Source organism: Oncorhynchus gorbuscha, linkage group LG12 (genome assembly GCF_021184085.1).
Source record: "Oncorhynchus gorbuscha isolate QuinsamMale2020 ecotype Even-year linkage group LG12, OgorEven_v1.0, whole genome shotgun sequence".
NCBI classification, from domain to species: Eukaryota; Metazoa; Chordata; class Actinopteri; order Salmoniformes; family Salmonidae; genus Oncorhynchus; species Oncorhynchus gorbuscha.
Window position 1 is genome coordinate 36,674,547 of NC_060184.1, and position 21,721 is coordinate 36,696,267.

Here is a 21,721-nt window from a genome sequence, read left to right on the forward strand (position 1 = left end):
GTTGAAGGGGTTTAATGGCACAGGCAGGGAGCCCAGCCAACAGCGAGTTGCAGTAATCCAGACGGGAGATGACAAGTGCCTGGATTAGGACCTGCGCCGCTTCCTGTGTGAGGCAGGGTCGTACTCTGCGGATGTTGTAGAGCATGAACCTACAGGAACGGGCCACCGCCTTGATGTTGGTTGAGAACGACAGGGTGTTGTCCAGGATCACGCCAAGGTTCTTGGCGCTCTGGGAGGAGGACACAATGGAGTTGTCAACCGTGATGGCGAGATCATGGAACGGGCAGTCCTTCCCCGGGAGGAAGAGCAGCTCCGTCTTGCCGAGGTTCAGCTTGAGGTGGTGATCCGTCATCCACACTGATATGTCTGCCAGACATGCAGAGATGCGATTCGCCACCTGGTCATCAGAAGGGGGAAAGGAGAAGATTAATTGTGTGTCGTCTGCATAGCAATGATAAGAGAGACCATGTGAGGTTATGACAGAGCCAAGTGACTTGGTGTATAGCGAGAATAGGAGAGGGCCAAGAACAGAGCCCTGGGGGACACCAGTGGTGAGAGCGCGTGGTGAGGAGACAGATTCTCGCCACGCCATCTGGTAGGAGCGACCTGTCAGGTAGGACGCAATCCAAGCGTGGGCCGCGCCGGAGATGCCCAACTCGGAGAGGGTGGAGAGGAGGATCTGATGGTTCACAGTATCGAAGGCAGCCGATAGATCTAGAAGGATGAGAGCAGAGGAGAGAGAGTTAGCTTTAGCAGTGCGGAGCGCCTCCGTGATACAGAGGAGAGCAGTCTCAGTTGAATGACTAGTCTTGAAACCTGACTGATTTGGATCAAGAAGGTCATTCAGAGAGAGATAGCGGGAGAGCTGGCCAAGGACAGCACGTTCAAGAGTTTTGGAGAGAAAAGAAAGAAGGGATACTGGTCTGTAATTGTTGACATCGGAGGGATCGAGTGTAGGTTTTTTCAGAAGGGGTGCAACTCTCGCTCTCTTGAAGACGGAAGGGACGTAGCCAGCGGTCAGGGATGAGTTGATGAGCGAGGTGAGGTAAGGGAGAAGGTCTCCGGAAATGGTCTGGAGAAGAGAGGAGGGGATAGGGTCAAGCGGGCAGGTTGTTGGGCGGCCGGCCGTCACAAGACGCGAGATTTCATCTGGAGAGAGAGGGGAGAAAGAGGTCAGAGCACAGGGTAGGGCAGTGTGAGCAGAACCAGCGGTGTCGTTTGACTTAGCAAACGAGGATCGGATGTCGTCGACCTTCTTTTCAAAATGGTTGACGAAGTCATCTGCAGAGAGGGAGGAGGGGGGAGGGGGCGGAGGATTCAGGAGGGAGGAGAAGGTGGCAAAGAGCTTCCTAGGGTTAGAGGCAGATGCTTGGAATTTAGCGTGGTAGAAAGTGGCTTTAGCAGCAGAGACAGAGGAGGAAAATGTAGAGAGGAGGGAGTGAAAGGATGCCAGGTCCGCAGGGAGGCGAGTTTTCCTCCATTTCCGCTCGGCTGCCCGGAGCCCTGTTCTGTGAGCTCGCAATGAGTCATCGAGCCACGGAGCGGGAGGGGAGGACCGAGCCGGCCTGGAGGATAGGGGACATAGAGAGTCAAGGGATGCAGAGAGGGAGGAGAGGAGGGTTGAGGAGGCAGAATCAGGAGATAGGTGGGAGAAGGTTTGAGCGGAGGGAAGAGATGATAGGATGGAAGAGGAGAGAGTAGCGGGGGAGAGAGAGCGAAGGTTGGGACGGCGCGATACCATCCGAGTAGGGGCAGTGTGGGAGGTGTTGGATGAGAGCGAGAGGGAAAAGGATACAAGGCAGTGGTCGGAGACTTGGAGGGGAGTTGCAATGAGGTTAGTGGAAGAACAGCATCTAGTAAAGATGAGGTTGAGCGTATTGCCTGCCTTGTGAGTAGGGGGAAGGTGAGAGGGTGAGGTCAAAAGAGGAGAGGAGTGGAAAGAAGGAGGCAGAGAGGAAAGAGTCAAAGGTAGACGTGGGGAGGTTAAAGTCGCCCAGAACTGTGAGAGGTGAGCCGTCCTCAGGAAAGGAGCTTATCAAGGCATCAAGCTCATTGATGAACTCTCCGAGGGAACCTGGAGGGCGATAAATGATAAGGATGTTAAGCTTGAAAGGGCTAGTAACTGTGACAGCATGGAATTCAAAGGAGGCGATAGACAGATGGGTAAGGGGAGAAAGAGAGAATGACCACTTGGGAGAGATGAGGATCCCGGTGCCACCACCCCGCTGACCAGACGCTCTCGGGGTGTGCGAGAACACGTGGGCGGACGAAGAGAGAGCAGTAGGAGTAGCAGTGTTGTCTGTGGTGATCCATGTTTCCGTCAGTGCCAAGAAGTCGAGGGACTGGAGGGAGGCATAGGCTGAGATGAACTCTGCCTTGTTGACCGCAGATTGGCAGTTCCAGAGGCTACCGGAGACCTGGAACTCCACGTGGGTCGTGCGCGCTGGGACCACCAGAGTAGGGTGGCCGCGGCCACGCGGTGAGGAGCGTTTGTATGGTCTGTGCAGAGGAGAGAACAGGGATAAACAGACACATAGTTGACAGGCTACAGAAGAGGCTACGCTAATGCAAAGGAGATTGGAATGACAAGTGGACTACACGTCTCGAATGTTCAGAAAGTTAAGCTACGTAGCAAGAATCTTATTGACTAAAATGATTAAATGATACAGTACTGCTGAAGTAGGCCAGCTGGCAGTGGGTGCGTTGTTGACACTACACTAATCAAGTCGTTCCGTTGAGTGTAATAGTAGCTAGCTACAATCAAACAAATCAAACCGTTGTACTGTAATGAACTGAAGTGAAAATGTGATACTACCTGTGAATGCGACCGGGTTGTTGAGTGTGGAAGTTCTATTCAGTAGACGTTGGCTAGCGTTGGCTAGCTAGCAGAGTCACCTACGTTAAGGACGACAAATAGCTGGCTAGCTAACCTCGGTAAATTAAGATAATCGCTCTAAGACTACACACTCTAAACCTAAACAACACAATTATCTTGGATACGATGATACGAAGACAGCAAAGGCAGCTATGTAGCTAGCTAACACTACACTAATCAAGTCGTTCAGTTGAGTGTAATAGTTTCTCCAGTTTCTCCAGTGCAGTGCAGCTAATCAGTGGACGTTAGCTAGCTGGCTAGTGAAGACTACGTTAGGACGGCGAAATACGATAATTACGCAATTATCTTTGATACAAAGACGGCTATGTAGCTAGCTGAGAAGAAATTGCTAAGATTAGACAAATCAAACCGTTGTGATATAATGAAATATAAGTACATTTTCCCTCAGTGCTAGTAGGAAAAGACAAGTGCAGGTAATTTTTGGGGGACTGGGGGCTCCGTGTTTTTTTTTAAAGATACTGTACTCTTTGAAGAGGTATGGTTTCAGAAGATTTTTGGGAAGATTGGAAGGGTCTCCTCTGTCCTGACGTTAGGGGGAAGCTTTTTCCGCCATTGAGTTGCCGGGACAGCGAAGAGCTTTGATTGGGCTGAGCGAGAGCTGCTTGTCATATTATTGATTGCTGCTGCCATCGTCTCTCTCTGTCACTGATCATATGACTCTTTCCATTTGTGGAAATAAAAGCACCGACAACGTCATTCATTCTAAACTTGTGACAGTAATACTCCGACTGTCTGGGAGGTGGGGTTCACACACACACGCCCTCTGCATCAAACACCCTACAGCAATGGAAGTGAGAAGCGCCAAACCAGAACCTATCTATCCATCCCATCAATCCAGGTCAGCTTACTTTTCTGTCTCCTGGTGTGGTGCAGCGTGTGTGCGTGTGTGCGTGTGCGTGTGCGTGTGCGTGTGCGTGCGTGTGCGTGTGTGTGTGTGTGTGTGTGTGTGTGTGTGTGTGTGTGTGTGTGTGTGTGTGTGTGTGTGTGTGTGTGTGTGTGTGTGTGTGTGTGTGTGTGTGTGTGTGTGTGTGTGTGTGTGTGTGTGTGTGTGTGTGTGTGTGTGTGTGTGCGTGTTAGGCTGAGTTGGATTGGGTTTCGATCAGCGTGATCCCCTGCTGTGTAGAGAGACCAAGGTCCTGCAGACTACTGCATGGTGCTCTGTGGGGTGGCAGATGATGTCACTGCGAGCCTTTCATTAGAAACGAAGGCCGGTTGCCAATGCACATTGCCATTTATCTCTTTTCAGTTACAGCATTGTGTATTGTATGCTAGTGATGGACCGAGTTTCAGATGTACTCATGTGTAAACTTTTTACACCGAAAAGATTGACAGTGTTGACCAAATCCTCATCTTCCTCTTCCTTCGTCCTCCACCCCCCTCCACCTACTCCTCATCTTCCTCCTCCCCAGCAGCACACCACCATGCACCCCACTGCTGGCTTGCCTCTGAAGCTAAGCAGGGTTGGTTCTGGTTGGTCCTTGGATAGGACACCAGATGCTGCTGGAAGTGGTGTTGGAGTGTCAGTAAGGAGGCACTCTTTCCTCTGGTCTGAAAAAAATATAACATCCCAGTGCCCCAGGGCAATGATTGGGGACATTGCCCTGTGTAGGGTTCTGTCTTTCGGATGGGACGTTAAACAGGTGTCCTTACTCTCTGTGGTCACTAAAGATCCCATGGCACTTATTATAAGAGTAGCGGTGCTAACCCTGGTGTCCTGGCTAACTTCCCAATCTGGCCCTCGTACCATCATGGCCACCTATTTCTCCCTATGTTCAAATTGGCTCATTCATCTCCCTGTAACTATTCCCCAGGTTGTTGCTGTAAATGAGAATATGTTCTCAGTCAGCTTACCTGGTAAAATAAGGGTAAAATAAAAAATCCTCATCATTAGAATACAGCACATTTGCTCCCCCCTTCTCCCCCAGTGCATATGCTCCCCTTAGGCTAATTACAGTGTGAAGGCTGTATTCAGCAGGAACCATACATTAACTTCATTACTCTGCTGTTCATCACTGATGACTCTGCAACATCTACATCATCACAAAAAGACCAAACACACACTGGCAACCCAGTCACTTACCTGACACCACTGCCATTACCCCGGAACCTAGATAGAGTACCGCAGTATGAGTCAAAATACCCATAAAACCTAGTGGTCAAACAAGGAAATGGTTCCGATGGTATTTTTAGAAACACTTAAAATAAGGGCTGTGTTTCGTGTACCCTGGTGTGACGTTTTGATAACCGTGTAAATCTCTCTTGGACAAGGTGACTTTTATCTATTTATTTAGCTAAAATGCTCAAATTGTGCACAACATGACTTGAACATATCTAGCTACAACCAGGCCTGCCCTGAGAATCGTCATGGTTTCCACTAATGCAATTCTTCATGCAGAGTGGGGGACAGAGAGACTAGCAACTAATGGAGGAAGTTATTTCTGATTTCTGCACGGGAAAGGAGTGGTTTTTATCAGGATCAGACAGAATAAATCCGGGGGTTTGTAAAACTGTTGCGTTAGTCGGAAAATACGGATACGGAAAAAATTTTGACAGGACAAGACGGGACAGGAATGAATTATTACTCCTTGGTCAACCTCGGGTCAACAACGTGGTAAGAAAATGCATGACATATTCTGCTATTCTTTCAGGCGTGCAATGAAATGATGTCAGACGGGGAAAAAACGGTGTTTGTTTTTTGCAGTAACTTTTTAGCTTTTGTAATATCGCAAACAAATGCAAGCTTCACGAATAAGGATTCCGTCTTTAACATGTGATGACAATGCAACATAACAGAATAACAGGAATGACATTTACTGTCTCGTGTGGCCAGAAACAACTGTCTGAAAGCCACGCTCGGACTAAACCAGTAGATGGTATAGAGTACAGTATATACATATGAGATGAGTAATGTAGGGTATGTAAACATTATATTAAGTGGCATTGTTTAAAGTGCCTAGTGATACATTTTTTACATCAATTTTTCCATTATTAAAGTGGCAGGAGTTGAGTCAGTATGTTGGCAGCAGCCACTCAATGTTAGTGGTGGCTGTTTAACAGTCTGATGTCCTTGAAGCTGTTTTTCAGTCTCTCGGTCCCAGCTTTGATGCACCTGTACTGACCTCACCTTCTGGATGATTGCGGGGTGAACAGGCAGTGGCTCAGGTGGTTGTTGTCCTTGATGATCTAAGAAAACAACCCAACTAAGTGACCCAATGCCTGCAACCCAGCAGTTGGGTCATCCAAACAACCCAGCATTTTCGAGAGTGTAGGCTAGGTTGAAGCTACTGTAGTTGGCTAGCGATCTAAGCCAACAACTACTAATTATCATCATAAACAAATGTCATTACCATTACAAAAACTTTTCAGAATTAAAACAGGAGGCTACAGTAATATAATATTCTGTAGTTGGCTTGACAGCCAATATTGTATTATTCAACATTGCTATTAAAATACTGTGCATTCAGAAAGTATTCAGACCCCTTCTCTATTTCCACATTTTGTTACATTACAGCCTATTTCTAAAATGGATTAAATAAATACAAATCCTCATCAATGTACACACAATACCTTATAATGACAAAGTAAAAAAAAGTTTTTTAGACATTTTTGCAAATGTATAAAATAAAAAATAAAATAAAATAAATACCTTATTTACATAAGTATTCAGACCCTTTGCTATAAGGCTCGGAATTGAGCTCAGGTGCATCCTGTTTCCATTGATCATTCTTGAAATGTTTCTACAACTTGATTGGAGTCCACCTGTGGTAAATCCAATTGATTGGACATGATTTGGAAAGGCACACACCTGTCTATATAAGGTCCTACAGTTGACAGTGCATGTCAGAACAAAAACCAAGCCATGGGTGCGGAGGAATTATCTTGTGTCGACTCACAGATCTGGGGAAGGGTACCAAAAAATGTAGTTACCATTGAACATTCTCAAGACAGTGGCCTCCATCATTCTTCTTTTTACCACATTTTTTCCCCAATTTCATGGTATCCAATTGTTAGTAGTTACTATCTTGTCTCATCGCTACAACTCCCGTACGGGCTCGGGAGAGACGAAGGTCGAAAGCCATGCGTCCTCCGAAACACAACCCAACCAAGCCGCACTGCTTCTTAACACAGCGCACATCCAACCCGGAAGCCAGCCGCACCAATGTGTCGGAGGAAACACCTGGCGACCTGGTTAGCGTGCACTGCGCCCGGCCCGCCACAGGAATTGCTAGTGCGCAATGAGACAAGGATATCCCTACCTGCCAAGCCCTCCCTAACCCGGACGACACTAGGCCAATTGTGCGTCACCCCACGGACCTCCCGGCTGCGGCCGGCTGCGACAGAGCGCGAACCCAGAGTCTCTGGTTGCTAGCTAGGGCTGCGATGCAATGCCTGAGACCACTGCGCCACCTGGGAGGCCCCTCTCCATCATTCTTAAATAGAAAAAGTTTGGAACCACAAAGACTTTTCCTAGAGCTGGCCGCCCGGCCAAACTGAGCAATCGGGGAAGAAGGGCCTTAGTCAGGGAGGTGACAGAACCCAATGTTCCATCTGACAGAGCTCCAGAGTTCCTCGGGATAACCTTCCAGAAGGACAATCATCTCTGCAGTACTCCACCAATAAGGCCTTTATGGTAGAGTGGCCAGACAGAACCCACTCCTCAGTAATGGGCACATGACAGCCCGCTTGGAGTTTGCCAAAAGGCACCTAAAGACTCTCAGACCATGAGAAACAAGATGCTCGGGTCTGATGAAACAAAGATTGAACTCTTTGGCCTGAATGCCAAGCATCACGTCTGGAGGAAATCTGGCACCATCCCTACGGTGAAGCATTGTGGTGGCAGCATCATGCTGTGGTGAAGTATATCAGCGGCAGGGATTGGGAGACTTGAAGGCTTGAGGGAAAGATGAACAAAGGAAAGTACAGAGAGATCCTTGAAGGTTCACCTTCCAACAGGACACCGCCAAGACAACACAGAAATGGCTTCGGGACAAGTCTTTTGAATGTCCTTGAGTGGGCCAGCCAGAGCCCGGACTTGAATCTTATCGAATATCTCAGGAGAGACATGAAAATAGCTGTGCAGCGACGCTCCACATCAACCTGACAGAGCTTGAAAGGATCTGCAGAGAAGAATAGGAGAAACTCCCCAAATACAAGTGTGCCGAGCTTGTAGCATCATACTCAAGAAGATTTGAGGCTGTACTCGCTGCCAAAGGTGCTTCAACAAAGTACTGAGTAAAGGGTCTGAATACTTATGTAAATGTGATATATGTAAAAAAAAAAAAGAGGAAAAAGGAATAATTGCTAAAAAAATCTAAAAACCTGTTTTTGTTTTGTCATTATGGGGTATTGTGTGTAGATTGATGAGGGAAAAAACAATTACATCAATTATAGAATAAGGATGTAACGTAACAAAATGTGGAAATAGCCACTAGCTTAAGTTTAAAACAAACATGCTAGCAGTTCAATGGGTTGGCTCCCCCCCTCGGGTTGTGCCGTGGCAGAGAACTTTGTGGGCTATACTCGGCCTTGTCTCAGGATGGTAAGTTGGTGGTTGAAGATATCCCTCTAGTGGTGTGGGGGCTGTGCTTTGGCAAAGTGGGTGGGGTTATATCCTTCCTGTTTGGCCCCGGGGGTGTCCTCGGATGGAGCCACAGTGTCTCCTGACCCCTCCTGTCTCAGCCTCCAGTATTTATGCTGCAGTAGTTTATGTGTCGGGGGGCTAGGGTCAGTTTGTTATATCTGGAGTACTTCTCCTGTCCTATCCGGTGTCCTGTGTGAATTTAAGTATGCTCTCTCTAATTCTCTCTTTCTCTATTTCTTTCTCTCTCTCGGAGGACCTGAGCCCTAGTACCATGCCTCAGGACTACCTGACATGATGACTCCTTGCTGTCCCCAGTCCACCTGGACGTGCTGCTGCTCCAGTTTCAACTGTTCTGCCTGTGATTATTATTATTTGACCATGCTGGTCATTTATGAACATTTGAACATCTTGGCCATGTTCTGTTACAATCTCCATCCAGCACAGCCAAAAGAGGACTGGCCACCCCACATAGCCTGGTTCCTCTCTAGGTTTCTTCCTAGGTTTTGGCCTTTCTAGGGAGTTTTTCCTAGCCACCGTGCTTCTACACCTGCATTGCTTGCTGTTTGGGGTTTTAGGCTAGGTTTCTGTATAGCACTTTGAGATATCAGCAATGTACGAAGGGCTATATAAATACATTTGATTTGATTTGATTCATTGTGCTCACAATGACGCATCTCAATCTTTACAGCCGATCGATTTCTGAGTTTGGTCTGGAAAACTATTACTGGAAATCATTGGTACGCAGCTGCGCATGCAAACAGGGACAACAGAGAGGATCAAAATAGAATCTACCACCACAGAGGCAAAAAAAACAAACACCAAAGCTATGCCTTCAGCATGCACTGATATTTTGATTCTGATATTTTGCTCACCCCAAAAAAAGGTTTACTTGATTCCTACAAAAGGATTGCCACTACAAATACAGTTGAAATGAAAAAGGAGTGATTTGAAAAGAAAGATTGAATGTAGTTTTAACTTAGCCTATTTGAGCACACTGCGACTCCAGAGAGTTGACAATAGAAGTAGAGATACTTCAGTATTTAGCACTGTGACAGAAATGGCATCTGGACAGTTGTCTCAGGTGGATGGTTTGTGAACCATTCAAAAGCATTATGTCATGGCCGACTGCCCCTATACCCCGTTCTCTCACCCCCCTTCTCACGATCACTGAACATACACTCCCCTACATATTTAGTTGAACGGTGATGCTGAAATGTGTACATTTGGCTCTATACTTCTATAATGTCACCTTTTATTTTTGGTTATTTTCATACCTATAGTGTGGTCCAAAATTATTGGATCCCTTGATGAAGATGAGCAAAAAAGACTGTATGAAATAAATAACACAAATACTGTGGTATATTGTCTGCTCAAAATGTTTATTTTTTTACAATTATATTATTTTATACTATTACAATTGCTCAGAGAAAGAGATGTCGTTTAACAAGTTATTTTTTATTTATTTATTGGATCCCCTGTTATCAATACACCAGCACCCTCCCCTTGTGAGGATAACGACACTGAGCCTTTTTCTAAAATGTTTTATGAGATCATATAACACGTGGGAGGGATCTTATATCGTTCCCATTGGGCACAGACAGAATTCAACGTCTATTCCACGTTGGTTCAACGTTGATTCAACCAGTCTGTGCCCAGTGAGCTATCGCATATAAAATATTTCCTGATCCTTGATATCCTTTGTCTGCGCTTATGGACGGGCCCTCTTCAATGGGGTTCACGTCTGGAGACTGAGATGGCCATTGCAATATGTTGATTTTGAGGTCAATTGACCATTTCTTTGAGGATTTTGATGTGTGATTGGGGCTATTGTCTCGCTGGAAGATTCACTTGCAGCCAAGTTTGAGACCCCTGGCAGAGGCAAGCAGATTTTTGACTAAAATGGCCTTGTGCTGTTCATGAAGCTGTTGACCTTAACAAGGGATTCAGGACCAATGGAAGAAAAATAGCCAAATAACATCAAAGAACCAGCACCATATTTTACAGTAGGGATGAGATATTTTCTGCATATGCATTGTTCCTTTGAAGGCCAAACCCACCGCTGTTGTGAGTGGCCAAAGACCGCTACTTTCGTATCATGTGATAATAATTATGCATAATCATGAAGAAATCGTGAATAATGATGAGTGATAAAGTTACAGACGAACAAAGATCGTACCCTCCAAAAAATGCTAACCTCCCTTGTTATTGGTAATGGGGAAAGGTTAGAATGTTTTGGGGGCATGATCTTTGTGCATCTGTAACATTAATGTGGAAGTGTTCAAAAAACATATTATATTATTAATTATTTTTATTTTATTTTACCTTTATTTAACTAGGCAAGTCAGTTAAGAAAAAAATCTTATTTTTCAATGACGGCCTAGGAACAGTGGGTTAACTGCCTGTTCAGGGGTAGAACGACAGATTTGTACCTTGTCAGCTCGGGGGTTTGAACTTGCAACCTTCCGGTTACTAGTCCAACGCTCTAACCGCTAGGCTAACCGCTAGGCTACCCAACCCTAAAAGTGACTCCAAAATGACACAATACATTATTTACCATTCTTTTCTATTGGGCACAACATAATCAAAACACAACCAAAACGAAAAACAAATGCATCCAACAAGTTTGTTGCGTCACAAGCTAGATGTAGTCATTGTGTGCTAGGAATATGGGACCAAATTATAAACTTTTTATAAACTGACATTTCCTCAGCAATACCAAGCCATGAGGTTGAAGCGATTGTCTGTAGACCTCAGAGACAGGGTTGTGTTGAGGCACAGATCTGGGGCAGGGCGCTAAAACATTTCTGCAGCGTTGAAGAACACAGTGGCCTCCATCATTCTTAAATGGAAGAAGTTTGGAACCACGTAGATTATTCCTAGAGCTGGTTGGCCAGCCAAACTGTGCAATCGGGAGAGAAAGGCCTTGGTCAGAGAGGTGACCAAGAACCCTATGGTCACTCTGACAGAGCTCCAGAGTTCCTCTGTGGAGATGGGAGAACCTTCCAGAAGGACAACCATCCCTGCAGCACTCCATCAATCAGGCCTTTAAGGTATAGTGGACAGACTGAAGCCACTCCTCAGTAAAAGGCACATGACAGCCTGCTATGAGTTTGCCAAAAGGCACCTAAAGACTCTCAGACCATGGGAACAAGATTTGCTGGTCTAATGAAACCATGATTTAACTATTTGGCCTGAATTCTAAGCGTCACATCTAGAGGAAACCTGGCACCATCCCTACAGTGAAGCATGGTGGTGGCAACATCATGCTGTGGGGATGTTTTTCAGAAGCAGGGACTGGGAGACTAGTCAGGATCAAGGAAAAAATGAACGGAGCAAAGTACAAAGAGATCCTTGATGCAAACCTGCTCCAGAGCGCTCAGGACCTCAGACTGGGGCGACCCTAAGCACACAGCCAAGAAAACACAGGAGTGGCTTCGAGACAAGTATTTGAATGTCCTTGAGGGGCCCAGCCCGGACTTGAACCCAATCAAACATCTCTGGAGAAACCTGTGCAGCAACGCTCCCCATCCAACCTGACAGAGCCTGAGAGGATCTGCAGAAAAGAATGGGAGAAACTCCCCAAATACAGATGTGTAAAACTTGTAGCGTCATACCCAAGAGGACTCGAGACTGTAATCGCTGCCAAAGGTAATTCAACAAAGTACTGAGTAAAGGGTCTGAATACTTGTGTAAATGTTTTATTTCAGTTTAGAATGTTTTTCTAAATTAGCAAACATTTGTAGAAAACAGTTTTTGCTTTGTCATTATGGGGTATTGTGTGTACATTGATGAAGGGAAAAACAATGTAATTAATTTTAGAAAAAGGCTGTAACCAAACAAAATATGGAGAAAGTCAAGGGGTCTGTGTCACGGCTCTAATGAGGACCGGACCAAAGCGCAGTGTGGTACGTGTTCATGATTTTATTTGATCACAAAACACTCAAACAAAATAAACGAGGGAAAACCGAAACAGTTCTGTAAAACTATACAGAAAACAACTACCCACAAAACACAGGTGGGAAAAAGTCTGCCTAAGTATGATTCCCAATCAGAGACAACGATAGACAGCTGTCCCTGATTGAGAACCATACCCGGCCAAAACATAGAAATAAAGAAACTAGAATGCCCACCCTAGTCACACCCTGGCCTAACCAAAATAGAGATTAAAAGCCTCTGTCACACCCTGGCCATAAAGTCTGAATACTTTCTGAAAGCACTGTATGTACGCAAAAGGTGACATTGTACCAGAGTTGGTATTTTGAGCCATGCCATTTAGAACTCTGCAACATGGCTAATGTAATGGTCTTCCATTACGGGGCATTTCCTGAGAGGACTGACCAGGGTAATGATGTAAGTGACTATATATCCACTAATCAGAAATCTACCCTCATGTGACACTGTACACATGGTCAATATTCATACAGCATAGGATACAAAGTGGTCTAAGGGAATAAGACCTTAATGTTCTTATTTCGATTCATTAAATAGAAGATGATAAAGATTGAACGTAGTTTTAATGAAATGTTAGCTATCTAATGTACTAAGAATGAAAACATTTATAATTCATGGCTTCTAATTGAATTGATTACCTTCTTTGAAGACTTTTCCCCGAGGAATAATATTTAAGGAGATTTTGATCAGTGCTCAATTTCCTGCCCAGATACAAGAGGGAACGAATAACATAACAGATACAGCTGAGGGAACGAATAGGAGAGGAGTATGATATGGCGTACTGTAATGTTCTCGTTACTCATGACAGTACTTTCAGTGAGCTTGCCATAGTATCATGTTGGTTCGATTGCTCTGCCACTGCGGTGACATACACTTCTGTTATCCTCACAAACCACCAAAACCTTTGCGTTTCTGCTAGTTCTCAAAATGTCTGTAGAGTATTGAGTTATATGGTTTTAGTAAATGTGGACTTGTGGGGAAATTGAAACCATGTAGCACTGTGCTTCTCTTCTCCACTCCTCTACTCAACTATATAGAGACATTGCTGATAAAAAATGTTTGTGTCTACGCAGATGTTGGAAAAGTGACAGTGATAGCCTGCATCCCAAATGGCACCCTTGTTCCCTATATAGTGCACTACCTTTGACCAGAGCCTGATGGGATCTTGTGAAAAGTTGTGCACTTTATAGGTAATAGGGTGCAGTCCGATGAGGGCAGTGACAGTGTTCTGTAGCTACCTTCACATAGAGTTGTTGGAACTCGTCTAGATTGAGTCGTCCACTGGGGCAGTCTTTCAGGAAGCCTTTGTACCACTGTTTCAGCTCGTGCTCATTAAATTCCGTGCTCTTCACCAGATCCTCCATCACCTCCGGGGTCAGCTTGCTGTTTTTCGCTCCCATTTTGCCTGGAAAAAAATGTCAGAACAATTATTTTCGAATGTCAGCGGAGGAAACCGTATGGGACGGTCACGGTGTTCTTTTCGAATGCCTGGATGGAAAGAATGACGCTGAACTATTTTTTGCAAAGTCTGCAAAGAATGAATTCCAAATATTTTTCTTTACATTGCTTTTCTACCAGACCAGGTTAAATACCTGGGACAGTCTGGACAAACAATGACAGAAATCAGCGGAGTCATCAATCAGGCCTGCTTTGAACGAGGGAGAATACATTTTATTCTACACACCTACTCCACCTCTGTGGCTAGAAATGGCTGTAATGTGTCCAGGACACCTGTAAAACTCAAATATCACCCTAATACATTATGTGATATTTAGCGCTGAACACTATGTGTGGATTTATATACCGTGTCTATATTTAGCTGCACCAGGGACAATAAAACACAGATGATCAATGGACCAAAGCATATTCTTGGATAGCTTCAATGATTGTCTTATTTTTAACCCAACAGGTTTGATACATTGGTAGAGTTTAGGCCTGCATACACTAGGGAGTAGCCTACCTACTAGTAGCTGGCTACTACATCAAAGCATACTGTATAATGCAAACAACAATGCAATCCATCACTTCTGCTTTGCCTAAGTACCTAAAATCACTCAACAACACACATGCACCAGGTCAGACCACTGGAGATTGGAGCAAATTAGTCTGTATCCAACAGCAACCCGGATGTTCTAGCTGTGTCTGAATCCTGGCTTAGGAAGACCATCAAAAATTCTGAAATTTGAATTCCAAATTACAACATTTTCAGACAAGATAGAACTGCCAAAGGGGGTGGTGTTGCAATCTACTGCAAAGAAAGCCTGCAGAGTTCTGTCCTACTATCCAGGTCTGTACCCAAACAATTTTAACTTCTACTTTTAAAAATCCACCTCTCTAAAAACAAGTCTCTCACCGTTGCCGCCTGCTATAGACCACCCTCTGCCCCCAGCTGTGCTCTGGACACCATATGTGAACTGATTGCCCCCCATCTATCTTCAGAGCTCGTGCTGCTAGGCGACCTAAACTAGAACATGCTTAACACCCCAGCCATCCTACATTCTAAACTTGATGCCCTCAATCTCACACAAATTATCAATGAACCTACCAGGTACCCCCCCAAAGCCTTAAACACGGGCACCCTCATAGATATCATCCTAACCAACTTCCCCTCTAAATACACCTCTGCTGTCTTCAACCAAGATCTCAGTGATCACTGCCTTATTGCCTGCATCCGTAATGGGTCAGCGGTCAAACGACCTCCACTCATCACTGTAAAACGCTCCCTGAAACACTTTAAAAAATATATATATATTTCACCTTTATTTAACCAGGTAGGCTAGTTGAGAACAAGTTCTCATTTGCAACTGCGACCTGGCCAAAATAAAGCATAGCAGTGTGAACAGACAACACAGAGTTACACATGGAGTAAACAATTAACAAGTCAATAACACAGTAGAAAAAAAATGGGCAGTCTATATACAATGTGTGCAAAAGGCATGAGGAGGTAGGCGAATAATACAATTTTGCAGATTAACACTGGAGTGATAAATGATCAGATGGTCATATACAGGTAGAGATATTGGTGAGCAAAAGAGCAGAAAAGTAAATAAATAAAAAACAGTATAAAAACAGTATGGGAATGAGGTAGGTGAAAATGGGTGGGCTATTTACCAATAGACTATGTACAGCTGCAGCGATCGGTTAGCTGCTCGGATAGCTGATGTTTGAAGTTGGTGAGGGAGAGCAGGCCTTTCTAATCGACCTGGCCAGGGTATCCTGGAAGGATATTGATCTCATCCCGTCAGTAGAGGATGCCTGGATATTTGTTTTAAATGCCTTCCTAACCATCTTAAATAAACATGCCCCATTCAAGAAATTTAGAACCAGAAACAGATATAGCCCTTGGTTCTCCCCAGACCTGACTGCCCTTAACCAACACAAAAACATCCTATGGCGTTCTGCATTAGCATCGAACAGCCCCCGTGATATGCAGCTGTTCAGGGAAGCTAGAAACCGTTATACACAGGCAGTTAGAAAAGCCAAAGCTAGCTTTTTCAAGCAGAAATTTTCTTCCTGCAACACTAACTCAAAAAAGTTCTGGGACACTGTAAAGTTCATGGAGAATAAGAACACCTCCTCCCAGCTTCCCACTGCCCTGAAGATAGGAAACACTGCCACCACTGATAAGTCCACCATAATTGAGAATTTCAATAAGCATTTTTCTACGGCTGGCCATGCTTTCCACCTGGCTACTCCTACCCCGGTCAACAGCACTGCACCCCCAACAGCAACTCGCCCAAACCTTCCCCATTTCTCCTTCTCCCAAATCCATTCAGCTGATGTTCTGAAAGAGCTGAAAAATCTGGACCCCTACAAATCAGCCGGGCTAGACAATCTGGACCCTTTCTTTCTAAAATTATCTGCCGAAATTGTTGCCACCCCTATTACTAGCCTGTTCAACCTCTCTTTCGTGTCGTCTGAGATTCCCAAAGATTGGAAAGCAGCTGCGGTCATCCCCCTCTTCAAAGGGGGGGACACTCTTGACCCAAACTGCTACAGACCTATATCTATCCTACCATGCCTTTCTAAGGTCTTCGAAAGCCAAGTCAACAAACAGATTACCGACCATTTCGAATCTCACCATACCTTCTCTGCTATGCAATCTGGTTTCAGAGCTGGTCATGGGTGCACCTCAGCCACGCTCAAGGTCCTAAACGATATCTTAACCGCCATCGATAAGAAACATTACGGTGCAGCCGTATTCATTGATCTGGCCAAGGCTTTCGACTCTGTCAACCACCACATCCTCATCGGCAGACTCGACATCCTTGGTTTCTCAAATGATTGCCTCGCCTGGTTCACCAACTACTTCTCTGATAGAGTTCAGTGTGTCAAATCGGAGGGTCTGCTGTCCGGTCCTCTGGCAGTCTCTATGGGGGTGCCACAGGGTTCAATTCTTGGACCGACTCTCTTCTCTGTGTACATCAATGAGGTCGCTCTTGCTGCTGGTGAGTCCCTGATCCACCTCTACGCAGACGACACCATTCTGTATACTTCCGGCCCTTCTTTGGACACTGTGTTAACAACCCTCCAGGCAAGCTTCAATGCCATACAACTCTCTTTCCGTGGCCTCCAATTGCTCTTAAATACAAGTAAAACTAAATGCATGCTCTTCAACCGATCGCTACCTGCACCTGCCCGCCTGTCCAACATCACTACTCTGGACGGCTCTGACTTAGAATACGTGGACAACTACAAATACTTAGGTGTCTGGTTAGACTGTAAACTCTCCTTCCAGACCCATATCAAACATCTCCAATCCAAAGTTAAATCTAGAATTGGCTTCCTATTTCGCAACAAAGCATCCTTCACTCATGCTGCCAAACATACCCTTGTAAAACTGACCATCCTACCAATCCTCGACTTTGGCGATGTCATTTACAAAATAGCCTCCAATACCCTACTCAACTAATTGAATGCAGTCTATCACAGTGCAATCCGTTTTGTCACCAAAGCCCCATATACTACCCACCATTGCGACCTGTACGCTCTCGTTGGCTGGCCCTCGCTTCATACTCGTCGCCAAACCCACTGGCTCCATGTCATCTACAAGACCCTGCTAGGTAAAGTCCCCCCTTATCTCAGCTCGCTGGTCACCATAGCATCTCCCACCTGTAGCACACTCTCCAGCAGGTATATCTCTCTAGTCACCCCCAAAACCAATTCTTTCTTTGGCCGCCTCTACTTCCAGTTCTCTGCTGCCAATGACTGGAACGAACTACAAAAATCTCTGAAACTGGAAACACTTATCTCCCTCACTAGCTTTTTGCCTTTACCTCCCTTCTCACCTAATTTGCTCACATTGTATATAGACTTGTTTATACTGTATTATTGACTGTATGTTTGTTTTACTCCATGTGTAACTCTGTGTCGTTGTATCTGTCGAACTGCTTTGCTTTATCTTGGCCAGATCGCAATTGTAAATGAGAACTTGTTCTCAACTTGCCTACCTAGTTAAATAAAGGTGAAATAAAATAAATAAATAAATAAATCCCTTGGGATTATTAGGCTGAGTGGACCCGAGTCGCTCGTTTTAATGTGATGCCATAACTGTGACTTGATTCATATTTTTGTTGTGCCTAATTTCCCCATCAGCCCACGATGCTTAGCCTTAGCCCTATCTCCACAGCCTGCAGCTGTTTTCACCAAAGTCCCTGTATCAGCCCAGCTCACACTGCTTCACACACACACACGCGCGCGCGCGCACGCACGCACGCACGCACGCACGCACGCACGCACGCACACACACACACACACACACACACACACACACACACACACACAGCACATCACACTGATTCTAATTCAGCCAGATGAGTTAATTAAGCACCATGTACTTAGCATAATTAGCAAATACATTTGAAAGTAAAACATCCGTGTCTCAGCATCAGGGTTGGGCTCAATTTGAATTGAAGGCAATCACTTCAGGAAGTAATTTGAATGAAACATTCTGAAATCTTTAACTTTTGAAATAAATAGCTTTTCAGTTTATAGAGAAGTCATTGAAGATAAATGTCTTTTTTTAAATTATTGAAGTATAATCTTAGTTTACTTCCTGAATTGACTGCCTTCAATTTGAACATCAGCCCAACCCTGCTCGGCATCACTCTGTTAGCTTGGAAGTGCCCAGATGTAATGGTTGTGTAATTCTTAGCGAGCTAGATGAATGTAAAATGGGGAACGTACTCAATGTCGGAATTGCATAAAACAATGAGAAATAATAGGATACCATCGGAAAGGCCACATCAGTTCATTAATTTCCTCCTGTAGCAAACAAAGAGCAGCACTTTAAAGGATCTATTCTATTATTTCTGATTGAATTATCACAGATATGACAAAGAGTATTCGCTAGAAGATAACAAATTGCAAATTCTGATTTAATTACATGCAGTATTTTAACATTGCCTCTGCTAAGGGGTAAACAACCACATAAAACGTGATTATTCATCCAACACCAACCAAATACTAATAACACAAGGAATTCAGAACTCAAAAAAATGATTATTTCATTTCATGGCTTAGAGGTGAAACCGAATGCATGACAAGCGGGACTCACAAACAAATTGCCATGTCAACAAACAATTAATAGGGATTGTGAGCTCGCCACAAAACAGAACTGAATAACAATGGCAAGACATCACCAAAAGAATACCTAACTTTGTGCAAGGTAAGGCCTCAGATTGCCTGATAAATGAACTGGATGTCAGCCTCTCTGATCTATGGGGTGAAGTGGATAGATGCTCTCTGTCCTTAGTGATTACCACAGAATGGCCTTATTCCCCTGAGACATAGAGAGTACTATACACTCCCTATCATCTACGCCTTAGCTCACACTGCAGGCTAGGGCAAAACGACCCTGATGCCAAGTCAAGTCTCAAATCCTTTCATTGTACTGAGTGAGGTAGCTGTGGTACAAATACTCTGTCCCCATACTTTTTCATTGGACTGAGGTAGCAGCATGAGACAACAAAGACTCCTTCTTGACATAGAGTGTTTCTTGATATCTCAGAATGAGACAGCTGTTGATATAAAGGGCCTTCGGAAAGTACTCAGACCCCTTGACTTTTTCCATATTTTGTTACGCTAAAGCTTTATTTGAAAATGTATTGAAACAAATAGAACATCTCATCCTTATACACACAATACTCCATAATGACAAAGCAAAAGCATGTTTGTAGAAATTTGTGCTAAATTATACAAAATAAAACAAATATTTTTGAGTATTCAGACCCTTTACTCAGTACTTTGTTGAAGAACCTTTGGCAACGATTACAGCATCTTCTTGGGTATGACGCTACAAGCTTGGCACACCTGTATTTGGGGAGTTTCTCCCATTCTTCTCTGCAGATCCCCTCACGCTCTGTCAGGCTGGATGGGGAACGTTGCTGCACAGCTATTTTCAGGTCTCTCCAGAGATGTTCAATAGGGTTCAAGTCCAGGCTCTGGCTGGGCTACTCAAGGACATTCAAAATACTTGTCCCGAAGCCATTCCTGTGTTGTCTTTGCAGTGTGCTTAGGGTCGTTGTCCTGTTGGAAGGTGAACCTTCGCCCAAGTCTGAAGTCCTGAGAGCTCTGGAGCAGGTTTGCATCAAAGGTCTCTCTATACTTTGCTCCGTTCATCGTTGTCCCGATCCTGACCAATCTCCTAGTACCTGGTGCTGAAAAACATCCCCAAAGCATGATGCTGCCACCACCATGATTCCCCGTAGGGATGGTGCCAGGTTTCTTCAAGATGTGACGCTTGGCATTCAGAGCAGAGGATCTTCATCAGACCAGAGAATTTAGTTTCTCATGGTCTAAGAGTCCTTTAGCTGCCTTTTGGCAAACTCCGAACAGGCTGTCATGTGCCTTTTAATGAGGAATGGCTTCAGTCTGGCCACCCTACCATAAAGACCTGATTGGTGAAGGGCTGCAAAGATGGTTGTCCTTCTGGAAGTTTGGCCCCGTGGCCATCTCTAGGAACAGTCTTGGTGGTTCCTAACTTCTTCCATTTAAGAATGATGGAGGCCACTGTGTTCTTGGGGACCTTCAATACTGCAGACATTTTTTGGTACCCTTCCCCAGATCTGTGCCTCAACACAATCCTGGCTCGGACAATTCCTTCGACCTCATGGCTTGGTTTTTGCTCTGACATGCACTGTCATCTGTGGGACCTTATATAGACAGGTGTGTGCCTTTCCAAATCATGTTCAATCAATTTAATTTACCACAGGTGGAGTCCAATCAAATTGTAGAAATGTGTCAAGGATGATCAATGGAAACAGGATGCACCTGAGCTCAATTTTGAGTCTCATAGCAAAGGGGTCTGAATACTTATGTAAAATAAGGTATTTCAGTTGTTCTTTTTTTAAGACATTTGCAAACAATTCTAAAAAACTGTTTTTGCTTTCTGAGGACGTTTTTTTAATATTCATTCCATTTTAGAATAAGGCTGTAACGAAAGCGTCAAGGGGTCTGAATACTTTGTGAAGTCACTGTAAAGTGAATGAATTATAAATATATTACATCTAACGCTGACCCAGGTGACTCTTAGTCTCAACAGAGAGGGCTTGAGTGAAGGCGACTGTTAGGCTACATCCAAGGAACATCAACAGGCCCCTTGCCACATTAATGTTACGGACACATTCGCAGTTCTGACAAGCACATACTAATTGCCTTCCTCACAAAACAACTCTATCATGTTATTCTTGGGGATCTTAGAACAACTGAAGATCACACTCCACTTAAACTATTTCCTGAACTTTCATGTCATGGCATGAAATGGAATTAGATTGTGCTCTAATTACAAATCATCAAAGGGAACATATACCAAAGTGTTGGAGGTAGTTTGGAGAACATTGCTTACGTGACGAGTAGCCGTGGCTATGCTTTAGCTCAGTGGGCTATCAATCTGGCCATGGCACAGGCCTAGTAAAGACCATGATACTGTAACTATCTCCATACCTCTGATATTATTGTTGTTGGCTCCTTCTTAACTAAAGTGCAAGAGGACTGAACACACCCACAAAAGGACCATGCTATGAACCCCAAAAAAAGGGTAGTAGCCTGGCAGTGTATGAAACCAACATCAGACTATGGATCTCCTGACCCAGCAACGCAGCAACCAGTTTGGTAGTGAAAGTCAACACACATCTCCAGAAGAAGCTGTGTTGTTGTGAGCATACCCATATGACAAACATCAGGCGATGGATGGATGGGGCTGTATTGTCGACGCAAGCAGTACGTCCTGACACAAATTTAAGGGAGACTCCAATGAAGTAGACCCCAAAACAACAGCAGCAGCAGCAGACCGA

At 44.6% G+C, this 21,721-nt stretch overlaps 1 protein-coding gene across 1 annotated transcript in view; it reads right to left on the reverse strand.

Annotated features, from left to right (window-relative positions):
- Window positions 1–21,721, reverse strand: part of LOC123990953 (visinin-like protein 1) — a 58,778-nt gene that overhangs the window by 30,042 nt on the left and 7,015 nt on the right. Inside the window, exon 2 of the mRNA XM_046292002.1 lies at window positions 13,667–13,833. Within this exon, the coding sequence (XP_046147958.1) occupies window positions 13,667–13,828 (162 nt within the window). The 5' untranslated portion in view covers window positions 13,829–13,833. The remainder of the gene's footprint in view (window positions 1–13,666; window positions 13,834–21,721) is intronic.